General features: G+C 41.2%; 2 protein-coding genes across 2 annotated transcripts in view; one reads left to right on the forward strand and one right to left on the reverse strand.

Annotated features, from left to right (window-relative positions):
* uxs1 (UDP-glucuronate decarboxylase 1) overlaps positions 1–999 on the forward strand; it is a 15,701-nt gene extending 14,702 nt beyond the window's left edge. Inside the window, exon 6 of the mRNA XM_046054531.1 lies at positions 987–999. Coding sequence (XP_045910487.1) covers positions 987–999 — 13 coding nt within the window. The remainder of the gene's footprint in view (positions 1–986) is intronic.
* Positions 1,000–4,277: 3,278 nt separating this feature from the next.
* nck2a (NCK adaptor protein 2a) overlaps positions 4,278–14,074 on the reverse strand; it is a 46,938-nt gene continuing 37,141 nt past the window's right edge. Inside the window, exons 3-4 of the mRNA XM_046053479.1 lie at positions 6,790–7,568; positions 4,278–5,516 (exon numbers count right to left, since the gene is read on the reverse strand). Of these exons, the coding sequence (XP_045909435.1) occupies positions 5,322–5,516; positions 6,790–7,568 (974 nt within the window). The 3' untranslated portion in view covers positions 4,278–5,321. The remainder of the gene's footprint in view (positions 5,517–6,789; positions 7,569–14,074) is intronic.

Here is a 14,074-nt window from a genome sequence, read left to right on the forward strand (position 1 = left end):
GCCCAGGCGTTGTAGGGAGGTCATACAGGCACGTGGAGGCCACACACACTACTGAGCCTCATTTTGACTTGTTTTAAGGACATTACATCAAAGTTGGATCGGCCTGTAGTGTGGTTTTCCACTTTGATTTTGTGTGTGACTCCAAATCCAGACCTCCATGGGTTGATAAATTTGATTTCCAATTATCATTTTTGTGTGATTTTGTTGTCAGTACATTCAACTATGCTTTACATAGTTGAATGTACTGAAAGGAGTATTTAATGAGATTATTTCATTCATTCAGATCTAGGATGTGTTATTTTAGTGTTACCTTATTTTTTTGAGCAGTGTATAATAAGTTTTGGGAAAGAACAGGGTTCAGCACCGACAAAAAGTAGCAAAACGTTCAGCGCCTTGAATACCTAGTGGCAAGCGCACTGCGCTTTCCTGCTTTTTATTATGGCTGTGATTATGTACAAGTCATCGCTGATTGAGTAACACCTCTGACATACCCACCAAACAAGAGAAAACGTACCTCAAACTGGACACCTCCTGTATCCAGTTAAAATAAAACATCTATTGTAGCTATCATTGATTAGTGTCCAGTCTATGGTGGCTACAGTCAGTGACTGTTGTTACTTTCAAATGTATTAAAAATTGGAAAACTAGAATGTAATATGAGTGTTACATAGGCTATATCACTGTCCATTTGTTTTTTTAAAGTGTTATGAAAACGATCATTTTATGAAAGGTTATCATCTCGCAATCCTATGCTACATTCCTTTTGATAATTGATTAATCGTGATTTTTTTAAGCAAAAATATCAAATGTTTGATGGTTCCAGGTTGTCAAATGTGACAATTAGCTACTGTTCTTGGTATTACTTAATAGTAGATTTAATATATTGTGGCGTTGGAGTGTTGGTTGGACAAAACAAGACATTTTAAGACATCACCTGTGTAAACTAGAATACAGGGATTTTTTCTCTGTTTTCTGATGTTTTCTAGACATAAAGATTAATTGATTAATGGCAAAAATAATTGATTGATGATGAAAAGAATCATTAGTTGTAGCCCTACAGAGGAATACGCTTTGAAATAGTTGAATGTTAAATTCATTTTCAGGAGATTTGTTCACAGAACATCACCAACCTTATCTTCAAAGAAAGAACACATCTGGGGTTGAGAGTAGCTGAAGTGTGTATTAATCATGGGTATTAATAAGGAAAACACAAGATAAAAGCATTTTCATCAGTGTCAGATGTAGGAGCCTATCGATGTGAATGTGTGATGCAGCTGAGCCTTTAACCGGTCCTGTAAAATGGGACAGTAATAGTAACTGAATAAGGTGGAGAGTTCTGAGTACAAGAAATAGAAAGAACAAGATGGAGGGTGAGGAGCCATTAACCTCAATACATCCCCAGGTTTGAGGTTAATGTTGTTTCTGGGCTGTCTCTCTCTTTTGACTCCCAGCTTACTTCTCAAATTACCTCCTTTGTTTTGTTGCACTACAAGACACCACGTTGTCACTCACGCACAGTTAAACACTATTGGCATTTGCCCTTGCTACATGCTTCTGTGTGGCTTTTCATTTCGCTACATGCTTCTGTGTGGCTTTTCATTTCGCTACCAGCCTTGAGCCAGGTGGTGAGAAATTGCCCTAATATTTAAGATGATGATACACAGAGCAACTTTTAGAGCAATCGTGCAGGGCAACGTTGCCGTCAATGGTAATTAGTAAAGATTACTACCGTAATCCCCTTCCCCTTGTGGCAAAGTGAAGGCTTGTCCATTAGTTTGTTGGCATTTGGTGTTGGTTAAATCTGCTTATGTATGTATATATTTCTTTTTAAAATCTAATTTAAACACCTAATCTCACTGCCCCTTCATGCAATTGAATTCACTGGTAATCAACCAAACCGATGCTGTGCTTTTTTCTGTTGTAGGTTTAGAGAGCTGTCAGGTGACAATGCAAGAAGCTCAATACTGCCACCATGTGGAAATATAAAGGTACTGCACTCAACCTTTCAGTAACGGTTTGAAAAGTCAGATGTTCTTTTCTCTGTTGTTGAATATTTTTAAAGATTACCATAAAAAATATATTGCTATCCTGTAATAATGTTACTGTGACAGTTGGACATCCCTTTGTAAATTATATTTATCCAAAACCACAGTACTGTATGGTGGTTCTGCAGAGATGTTTCTGTTATCACTAACAGAGATGTGAAATCCCAACTGCTGGCAACTCTGTGCCATGAACGCTGAGGCAGATGGTGGTTAAATTGTGACTGACGCAGACACAAACACTCCTCTCAGGTGACCTCCATCCATCAGCCAGCCTCTGGGTACACTAGCTGATGGATACAGTGTGTAGGAGATGACAATTTGCCAGACAGGACTTGAACGCCCTTAAGGGAGCTTTGATGACTGTCAGTTTGTAAACAGTGGTTCAGCAAATTCTCACCTCATTCCCTTAATTAAAAACACAGCAATGCTCTGAAATGTTCACAGCAATATTTAGTAGTAATAATAATTTTAAAGGCAGCCACCTTGTAACTCTATTATGCATGTGTAAATAGTATTTTGTGTAAGTTTGTCATTGTTCATTCATCAAAACCATATTCTGCAAAGTAACTAATCACTGGTAAGCCATGTGATATACAGTAAAAGCACAAATTACAAGCATCCAATCAAAATACACTAAAGCTGTGGCTTAATTTTGTGTGTCTCATCTGATCACAATTCAAAGAATAAGCCTATTTTAATTTAACATTAAAGATGTAAATATAGAAAATAGAATACATAATAACTTCACTTAAATTCAACATTTCCAGTCCTGTTTGTAATTTTGGTGGTCGAGTAACCCTTTTTATGCATGTTGGATACAGATTAAGAAGACAGATTGTGCCACTGTAGCTCAGGTGGTGGAGTGTGTCAGCTATTAGACGTAGGGTTGATTATTCAATCTGTGGCTCCTCCTGCCCACTTGGAGAGAGAGACTGGGAGAGAGAGACTGAACCCCAAACTAATGTGTCCTGGGTAAAAATGTAACACTTATGACAAAAGCATCTTCTAAATGAAAGAAATGTAAACACGGTGGCTTTTTTTTTTTTTTTTTTACTGTTAATGTATTATATCTTCATGAGTTGAGCCTTATGGAGCTTAGGCTTTGGTTGGAGTTTGGGTCTACCAGTCCAGGTATGAATTCGGCACAGACAGGCTCAGCTTAGGGAGCAGAGCCCCAACTTATTTAACCAGAGATGAAGCCTTTTCAAGTCATTTAAACAATAACCAGGCACATTAATTTCACATGTAATTTTAGAATTCTTCAAAAAAATTTATTGAACAAAAGTATTTCAATTCTCATCACGTCGGTGATACAGTACCATAGTTTAATCTTCATGATTCATATATGCACCTCATCTTATTTTGAATATATACATACAGTGGGAGACAAGAATTAAATAACAATGCTCAATAACATTCAGATATATCATATAAAAGCTGAGGACCCCATGATCAACAACACTTCCATTGGTAAACAAATGCACATAGCAGAAGGAAATAAACATGGAAAATGTTTGGTGAAACTAGAATATAATTTTTTCATTATAAACCGGATGACAGTACATTTGGTTTCTTGACAGTAAAAGACGACTTATTATAAACTGACCGTTAAGCTCCATCCCCCTTAGTTACAGTTGCTATGTCTGTTTGATAAAGATGGCCGCTTAGCACGCAAAATTGTCAGCAACTTACCTGTTGCTTGAAGGATTTTTTTAGCTGTAACTTGGCAAATTAATTAAGGATGTGCTGTTTGGCCTTGTAAGAGACGCTTGGTTACTACTGTAGGTAGTAAGCTAGTTAGCTGGGCACGCTAAAGATTGCATTAGAGAAGATAAACACACCGTTTAATCCATTCCTTACACTTTTACTCAAGCTTTTGGTTTTGGAAAGGCTGGAGAGAAAAAATGACTCTTCCTCCAAACTCCGTTCAAGGACTAGTAGACAGACCTGGTTTCATGAATTAGTAACAAGTATTTCCAAATAATTTGATGAGCTATGAATGATGATTCAAAGTGTAGAGCTTAGGGTCACATCCTAGTTAAATTTAGTATTTGGGGTCTCAGTCAACAATTTAAAATATTGTATAGTTTTCTGTGTATGACACTTTCCCTGTAAGATTCAATCACAAGATACACAAAGATATTCTCATCTTTGACAAATACTACCTACTATCTAAAAGAGGTACTGCATTAACGTGTATGAGCTGGAGCAGATCAAGTGTAACTACTCAAGTGTTAATAAAAAGGTTTTTATTATTCTTCAGTCAGTATCCTCACGTGGCAACAGATACATACTGGAGAACAGAAGTGGAACATGTTCAGTGTGATGCATATAAAGCATGAGCACAGAGCTACAAATCAAAGTATAGTGAGTGCAGTGCAGACCTGGAGCCAGTAGTATGGGTACAGGGTGGCACATTTGGTTACGTTGATAAACATTCAAACTCTACAGGAAATCGGAGGTCTCCCCTATTGCATTAATGCTCCCCCACTGCCTTCTAGAAAGATTACAGGAAGTATGTATCCAGATTTTCAATAACATCACTATGACTGAGTCTGTGCAGACAAGGAAGAAGACAAATCATGTAGAGGAATGATGAAAATTAGGAGAAAAAAGGCAAGAGAGTGATTCTGGTCACTTTGTGAAGTCACTGTATGAAAGATGCAATGATTCAAACCTCCAGAGAGGAATTTAAATTTGCTTTAAAAAAACAAAACGTTAACTCAGGAACAAGCATTTCTTTTAAAAATAAATGAACAAACTAAAACTATGGCAAGCAAATTGACAGGAAAACACCAAAGTAAGGTCCCTCAGATGTTCGAGTCCTTCTTTGAACTGTTAAACGTCTGTCCTCATGTGTGGATTAAGAGCAATGGTGTAACCTACAAATTTCGTGGTAGTAAATGGACATTAAGTATGACATCAGAAGGAGAGCTCAACCCCCAAACAAGGCCTCAGGCGTTCCGTTAGCAGCACATCCAAGAGACAGAGGCTTATTATGCACTGGGCTATACATGAAGGATGTAGTTGAGTATTTCTTGCACAGTGCTCACCATCTTGGGGTTAACTACTGGGTTGTGTTACCCCATCACCACTGGAGGGCGACAGACTTACAAACTTGGAGGAGTGACTGAGGATCTGGATGTAGCACAGATGCCACAGCAAGAGGGTCCAGAGCTAAGGCTTGAGTTAAGACAGTTAGGGAGTGGCATTAGTATTATGTGTGCGTGTGTGTGTTTGTGTGTGAGCTCCAGTGTAGGTGTGAGGATGTGTGAATCACAGCATCGCTTTGACCAGGTACAGCTTCTCTCCATGCTCACTGGTGAAGATGGGGGCTTTCTTGTAGTGCTCCACCAGCTCATCCATGGAGCCAAACTTGCGCTGGCCGATACAGTACACCCCGTCCGCCTGCTGCACTTTAAAGTGCTTATTCTTACCGGATGCCTTCAGAGACACAGAGAAATCATTGGGCTGAAAAATGAAGAGGGAGACAGTTGTTGATATGGTTAGACATACAAGAGTGTGACAGAAAAACACATGCAATGAAATTTAAAGACGGACTGCTTTACTCCATAAGGTGGCAGTGCATCCTCACATTTAATGCTTTGAGCTCACATTTATCAAACTGCTACATGTGAAACTTTTGGACTTTTATACAATTTCCAAGCAGCTGTTTTTTGTTTTTTTTTAAGTTTTGGAGAAGGAGCAGTTAAAAGTTTTTAACAATTATCTTTTAAATTAAAAAATACTAGTTTTAGAGGCCTCAGGCGTCTCCTAAAGGTTCCCTGTGGAGTTTCAGACATCTGGTAGAGCTGTTTTTTCGATGAGTAAGTCCTTGTTTTGTTTATCAGTGGTTTCCCACTATTCCACTGAACAACAGGCGGTGGGAACACGCCAACATATGCAGCAGTATGCCAACAAACCTGGTGAAGAAGCTGGCCAGTAAATATGGATGAAAACTACGCTTGGCACACAGAATGCATTTTGAAGCACAGGGACAGAGGTAAGCACCTTCTGTGTGTATGTTTTAAATTGTTAAGGCATTCAAAATCTGTTAATCAAAAAAAAATCTGTTATCTGGAGCAACATGTATCATTCAGAATAGCATACTTTGCATAGTTATAATTTTCAGCTGCTGCTTTCTTGTAAACTGTAAAAAGACATTAGATAGGCTGTTATATTACTTTTTTGTTCATTGTGATTGATTTTGTTTGCAGTCACTATCCATGCAACTTTATTGTTTGCACTTATTTTCCTTATTATGTGTGTTTCTCTGATGCATCTACTGTACCAGCAGCAGATTTTCCTTCCTGGATCAGTTTAATTTCCTTTTTGTTTCCATTTATTCTTCTATTATTTCATCACAATTTATATAGTAGATTGTTGTTTCTTTCACATGTTAATTTCTAGCGGTGACATACGAATATAAAGAAATATATATGTTTTTGCAGAATAGAATCACAAAGAAAATGTAAGGATTTTTTAAAACAGAGTAATCAATAGGTTTAATTCCTATGCTGACTCTTCCTGGCCTGAGCATATATGCAAATAATCATTTAAAGGCTGCTATTAAAAGGTTACTCTGATACTTGTCGCTTGATAAATGTGTAATAGTCTTCACTTTCTACATTTCTACTTCTAAGGGTTCGGTGCAGGAACTATTCACATTTATTAAATCTCCTCTTCTAATATGAATTTCTCCAAGCCTTCCAAATGCAATCATGACTTCACCCCATTGGCTCACCGATGACTCGCTGTCCCGTATAAGGAAGTCGCCCTCCTCTCCTCTCTCGTTGAGTATGCACTCGGCCTGTTGTCTGGTGATGTTGCCGTAGTACCAATCCCTCCCAGCGAACTTCCCTGAGCGTGCCGGTGCCACAGAGCGGTTCTGCGGGGAGCTCTGCGTGGCGAAGGACAGGCCCGGCCGCTCGTCCAGCACCGTCACATAGTTTTTAGGTACCAGGCCCACCATGCCACGTGAGTTCTTACACCTCCACCACTCCGGGTCGTTCTCAGGCTTCTCCAACACCTTCATGACCTCTCCCTTTTCAAAGTTCAGCTCCTCATCTGTCACAGAGCTGAAGGGGTAGAGTGTTTGAACCAAGTGGAGCACTTCATCACGGACGCCTGCACGCCCATTGGCCAACAAAGTACCCTGGGAGCCTCCATGGTAGCCCTGTGAGGAGTCTCCCTCCCCTCTGTCATCCACCCCTTCGAGCTCCTCCTGGACATAATTGGAGGGAAACCAGCCCACGCGGCCCGCCTGACTGCCCCGCCACCAGCCGTCACTACACTTCTCCATCACGACGACCCTGGAGCCTTTGACCAGGGTCAGCTCGTCATCCCTCTCTGCTGTGTAGGCAAACTTGACCACAGCGGGGACGTTGAGGTCGTAGATTCTTTCAGCAGCTCCTCCTCCTCCCACCACGCCACCCCCGCTGCCATTGGAGGGGTACTCTGTGTCTGAGCTTGGTGTTGGGGAAGTATCACGGGCACTTGTCTTCCTCTTAGTTTTTCCCAAACCTGCAGTATAAACAGAAATAAAAAAATCAGAAAACCAGATTAATTTTAAACCCACATTAATTGTTTTTTTTGGCCACAACTGTAAACATAACATTGATATATTTTCGTTTTATAAAGTTGATATGGTTAACCTGTTGCCAAACAGTTGCTTATTTACATATCCAGCAGACATGGAGCAACATAAGCACTTATTTGGAACCGTGTTTGTGTCCAAATGTAAATTTCATATTCGTCCTCTTTTCAGCTGTTTTGGTCTCCTAAATGCTAACTTTGTCTGTATTTTGGTGTTGGGCAGGATGCAAGAAGTGGGTTTATCTGAGCTTTGTCACTAAAAACAGCTGCCTGCTGTGTCTGTAAACAGCTCTGATGAATATAGTGAGAGTGAACCAACACAGTTATGTTAAAATAAAAATGAATCAAAATATGCTAAAATGCAAAGTAGCACTGCGCGGAGCTACAGAGTCAGGTAATCATTCTCTGTGGGTTTGTCCCTACAAGTGACCTGTTTCACAAGCAGTCATTTTATCCATTGTTAATATGAAAATACTGAGCTTATATACAGCAGAGAATATACGGCTTTAAGCTTTAAATGTAATCCAAAATTAGAGCAGTGGTGAGAAGCTGTGAAGAATGAAGGTGGGGAAAGGCCTGAGCTCCACGGGTAGGAGAAGGCAGTTTAGGTCAGCAGGAAACTAATTGAGGCTGCAAGTTGCACCAATGGGCCCTCAGAAGCAAATCTGATTTAAAAATAGAGGATACAGGATATCCTATGAGAAACCTCAACACTGAAGGACAGATTAATACTCCTGATATTAGAATTAACACAGAAGTGAATGCATCTCACAGTTTGCACAGAGCGCCCCACATGTCCTTTTACTCATACCCAATGACATGAAAGCTCTTAATCTACTTGGTATTCTGTCGACACGCCGTATACACATCTATACTAATCAAAAGTCGGAGAATATGTAGTGTAGACAGGGACTGAAAAGTGGAGCAGGCACCATGGGCTTGATAATGACAGGCATATCCAGGATCAAAGTCAGCTCCTGTCTTACCTGTCTCTGACTTTTCCATTCATGTACTCTCAAAAAAGGGCTTTAAACGTGTGTTTGCGCACTTCAATGAGACCTTAAGTTTCTAAAGTGTCTCAGCTGAACATAACCAGGGAGGGTCTCCTCTACAGATTCATGTTAAAATAGTAATGATACACTATGTGGTTGACAACATTTAAACTATTCACTTGACAGTTGAGGCTGGTGTCAGCATGTGCTCCCGTGTGCCACGACTAAGTGAAGTGAGTTTCATGACAGCTAATCACCCAGTTGCCCCCACACACAGCCTGCTGGAATGCCACAGAAATGTCATTGCTGAATAGAACATTTACATTGTTTGGAAAACTGCTGGGTTCACACAGAGTAGCATGAAACTTGTTGGCAGAGAGAAGAGGAGGAGAGCTGAGGAAAAAGACGAGGGGTCCCTTGGCAGCTGTTTCTCTCTCACACACACACACACACACACACACAACCACATCTGAGGCCACAGCTGACAAAAACGCAAACAAGAAGGATGAGACAGGAATAACAAGCGGATCATGTTTATGGATAGCAGTGTGTATCCTGCTATCTGTGTGTGTCTGTATCTCCTAACTGTAAGCCAGAGACAAAGGTTGACTCTTAGGCCTACTTCAGGTTATCCCTTAGGAAAAATGAAATAGACCGTCGCTGCCATGGAGCACAGAGCAGAGACCCACAAGAAGGTAGTGGACACACACTCTCTTTGAGCTAAGGGAAAACACTTTAAAGGCACGCGCACGCGCGCACACACACACACACACACACACACACACACACACACCTCATTTCCACTTCAAGGTACTGGCCTGCTGGTTAGAGCAGCAGCAGGCTATATTCCCTCCTCCCACACATTTCCTTCCAATCTTCACCTAGCTCTTCATCTTGAGAAAGGAGACTAGTTTTTTCAAGCACAGAGGACTTCAACTCAGAGGAAAGAGAGTTGATGAAATCCTTGATGACTGCATGTTGCAGCATATTGCTTCACTCTGTAGCTTACAGTGGAGCGCGGTGTGGAAGATACTGTAATAAATGAGGCCACACCACCCACCAGACACATTTAAGTGTGTGCAGTAATGAAAAAGCACAACCTGGCCCTAAATGAAGCATTAGCACTGTGTCAGCGAGTGCTGTGATTTAAAAGCCTACTTTGAGTGAATCACAGATGAGCAGTGTGCCCTTTAGATAATTCTCGAAGTGTTGCTCAATATTCCACAAGTGCCACAGGATCTAACGGCATTACCGTGTGTAAAAGCAGTAAAACCTGCCAAAAGACTCGAGGTGACAAATGAAAATAAATTGCAATGCTTAAAGTGGAATAAGAAGCAGCATTTGGCGGCAAGAATTATGCGCAAGATTTAGACATTTAAAGGTTGAAATTACGAAGTTTTTTGCCTTCATTAAATTGTTTACAGGGGAGATGCAGATGAGCAAGGCTAAGGCTCGTAGCATGTTTCTTGCGGTGAGCTTTATTTTTTTGTTTTTTTTTATTGACAAAAAGTTCAGGTTACTCAATATATTACAATTCATCCCAGGTGGGGACATGAATGTGAACAAATTTCATGGGAATCTGTCCAACAGTTGTTTGACATTTCACTCTAAAACCACTGTCATGGAACACACCAACATCTCTAGAGCCATGGTGATAGCATGGCTGAAAACATGATGATAATCAACTTTTTTGGCCACATACAATTTAGACACTCTGCAATCTCTCAGGGCTTAAAGCAAGAAATGTTTCTGTGCCTGAAATGTGTTCGGGGTTTACGACAAAGATGGAGGGTAGGTGGCAAGACCGTAACTTTGTGTTGAAAACTGACGGGGACATAGGGACTGAGATTAGGGGTTTGACATACACTTAGATTGCGAAAGATGAAGAAATACAATTCTGGGTTCACAAGAAGAAGACGAGAAGATAATTGTACACTGGTTTGATAAAACGTTCAATGTGGAAATATATGAAGTGGGGTCTGGGGATCCTCCCCCAGAATATTTTTAGCATTAAACAGTTCATTCCCAGCATTCTGGTAACATTTTCTGTCACCGCATACTGAAAATATAGGTGCTGGGCAATATGGCCGAAAATGTTATCACGATAAAACATCACATCATTCAATATCGATTATTCTTGTAATAAATGTCAAATCATTATAAGGCAGAATTTTGCTCCCAAGTGAAAGTTGAGGAAACCAGATGGTTAATTGTGGTTTTAAACTATTTTTATGGTCAGAACAAATACTTAATGCCGAACAGTGGATCCAGTGTTTCCCATACATTCATTTATTTGTGGCAGCACGCCACAATATCAACGCTGACCGCCACATATTGATTTTCGATTATTTTTTACTAGGCCTATTTAAAATCGTATTTGATTGCAGAGCGCTGTAGCGCATTTGCGCAGCACATCCTCTCGCTCGCCCCCCCCCCCCCCCCCCCCCCCTCTCTGCTCTCGTTCGCTCGTCTCTCTCTCTCCCTCATGAACACCGCTGCACAAATCTGTCCAACACAACACTGCTGGACACCCAGCTTCGAAAAAAGTTATTAGCAAGCATGTAAGGAGCCTAGCTAATAAGAAAAGCTAAGTTAACATTAGAATACAGCTGGGTTGTCGAGGTTAGGTTGTTTATTGCTGGTGCCACAGTTACACTGTCATTTTGTGGGATCACTTAACAAATCTGAGGTAAAACATTCAAAAACAATTATGATAATGTAAATTTCAATTTACTCATTCCGACAAAAATGGCCTTGTTATGTTGGTAAAGGTCCAGACGATCCTATACGAATACAAAAGCGGCACAGCGCCGGAGAACTTTAAGCCCTGAATCTCTGCATTTAACCCATCCTAATTAGGAGCATCGGTCAGCCATAGTGCAGCACCAGGAGAGCAGTTAGTGGTTTAGGGCGCAACCCTCCGGTTCCCGCGGACTGCGCTAATGTCGCCCCAAAAGAAGAAGGAAACATCTGTGATGGCCTGGAATCAAACCTGGGTCAACTGCTTGGAAGGCAGCTATGCTCACCACTATACCACCATTGCTGGGAAGGGGTATGATGTGCAACAAGGGTCACATGCTAGAATCAAAGAGAGGATGTGTGGTTGTACATCCTGTATTTGTCTTAGACCCAAGCGGGAAGCTTCCGGTCAGCGATCTGATGCGAACGCGGATGTCCCTGAAACCTGCATTCTATCAAACAGCCAGCAGGGGGCGACTCTTCTGGTTGCAAAAAGAAGTCCGGCTCCATTAGAAACAATGGTAAAATAAAATGACCCTACTTCTCAGCTGATTTATTACCTCAGTAAACACATTCCTGATGAGTTTATGATCTCAGTCGCTAGTTTCAAGTCTTCTGCAATACAACATGATGTTATTTCTGTAAATTATCAAATTTATTTTAAAATAGACCACAAAGCAGAGTATGTTTCAGGGCGGGATTATCTATGATTGAAAAGTCGTTACCATGGCGACCTGTCAATCAGGCTAGAGCCGACTCGTGCCCATCGGCACTGTGTAAATTTAACCTGTGCCGTTGAAAAAGCTTATTAGGAGTTGGCTGTTCACTTTCCCCGGTGAGTACATTTAGTTTTAAGACTGTTGTTCGCTAGACAAAGTTATCAGCCCTGTTAAAATGACAGTTAACATGAGTTACAGTTGCACCTAGCTAAGCAAGCTAGCTAGCTCCGCACATGGCCGTTAGTTCCACTGTATCGTCACTTCCGGGCACTTCCTGGTTGCAAAAACTCAACATGGCGGTGGCCTATCGGCCAAACTCGAGGCTTCAAAACGGCAGTCCACAAACCAACGGGTGATGTCACGATGACTACGTCAACTTCTTATATACAGTCTATGTTTAGACCTCTAGGCCAAAAGAACACTTCACAAATCTCAAAGTCTTAACCCAAAACATGAATTGTAATTAATGTGCACAAAAGATAAAAAAAACTGTACCCCTGACACCTGCCAGGCTCTGTTTAGACCATTTATAGACAATGATTTTGGAGGCTCTAGTGAATATCAAACCAAATTTGAGTGCTTTCTGACAAAACTACTGTAAACCTGGTTTTTAAAGTGATGTCCAGGGGTCCTTGAGGGGCGGTCCCCAGCAAAAAGGGAAATCATTTATTTTCACTATAATTCCATCCAGGAGTAACACAATCACAAAATGTATGACTATTTGGTCAAAGGTTTTATACACTTTCTGTAATAAATCACCTTAAAAGCAAAATATCCTATCTGATGGGGCACTCTGTGACAAAATCTTATCAAATGGGGTTCCATGGTCTACCTTTGTGTCAGTTTAGGGGTCCTTGACGTGAAAAGGTTTGAGAACCACTGCTGTAGACATAATGTGCTTTACACAGCTGCACATTCACAGCTTGTTTGAGCGGAAAATGGGGCTATTTCGCTCAACGCTTTTGATAACTATGTTCATTAGAAAGTGCAGAGTGAAATGGACTTCAGGTATATAAAGCTTTTTGGCCTGAGCACAGAACAAAGTGCTTTTACGCCTCACATTCACCCACGCACACACACCGATGGCAGCGGAGGCAGCAAAACTCAGGAGGACAGAAATCTAACTTGCCAGTTCATTGTACTGGTGAGTATTGGCCCAGTTTTACCAATGAGTAAGACCTCGGCTGAATTATTTCAGCCATTACTGTTTTTATTTCCTGCGAGAGGAAATGGGGGCACAAAGCAGCATGCAGCCATTTACAATTCAATTCTGCCTGGATGAATGTCAATGATACAACCACATTAAAGCACAGTAAATGAGTAGGAAAGGCTGGAGATAACAGTACAGACCATCAGCAAGGTCCATGATCACAATGTGGATTACTGCAGGGCCGAAAAAAACGAGAAAAAGAGCCAGAGACTCAGAGATTATAGATGGGGTGAAGTAATCAAACTCTCAGCCAATCAGATTCTCTCTTCAAGAGTGTGAGTACCATTAGCCCCTGACCTAACCTACTGCGCATCACCTCATCGTGAAAATGTTCTTGCCTATTGGATTTGCTCAGGCTTTTAACACTAAAGAGCTACTGGCTGGAAGCAAACTACTTAAGACTGAAATGGAACTGGCCATAATGTTGTAGTCGATCTGTAACATAGTCGAGGACAGAGGAATCCATCATTGCAGCATGTAACCATTAAGCTGCTGATTTCTCCACTAATCAATCTACTGATCATAAAAAAGCAGAGACCTACAGTGACAGAGAAAGGGGCTGATGGGGACAGTATTGAAGAGGAGGGTGTGAGTGAGGGGGAGATGCATGTTGTCTCTGCACACAATGAACCCTGGTTAGGGTGACAGTGGCAGGCTGTGCCACGCTGGCCCACATAAAGCTGCAGAGTTTCCCTGAGGGGATCCACAGAGCCAAGAGGAATCAACACACGAGACCAGACTGCCCTCATCTCTTTCTGTTCTCTCCTCACCCGC

The sequence above is a fragment of the Micropterus dolomieu genome, linkage group LG07, assembly GCF_021292245.1.
Source record: "Micropterus dolomieu isolate WLL.071019.BEF.003 ecotype Adirondacks linkage group LG07, ASM2129224v1, whole genome shotgun sequence".
NCBI lineage: Eukaryota > Metazoa > Chordata > Actinopteri > Centrarchiformes > Centrarchidae > Micropterus > Micropterus dolomieu.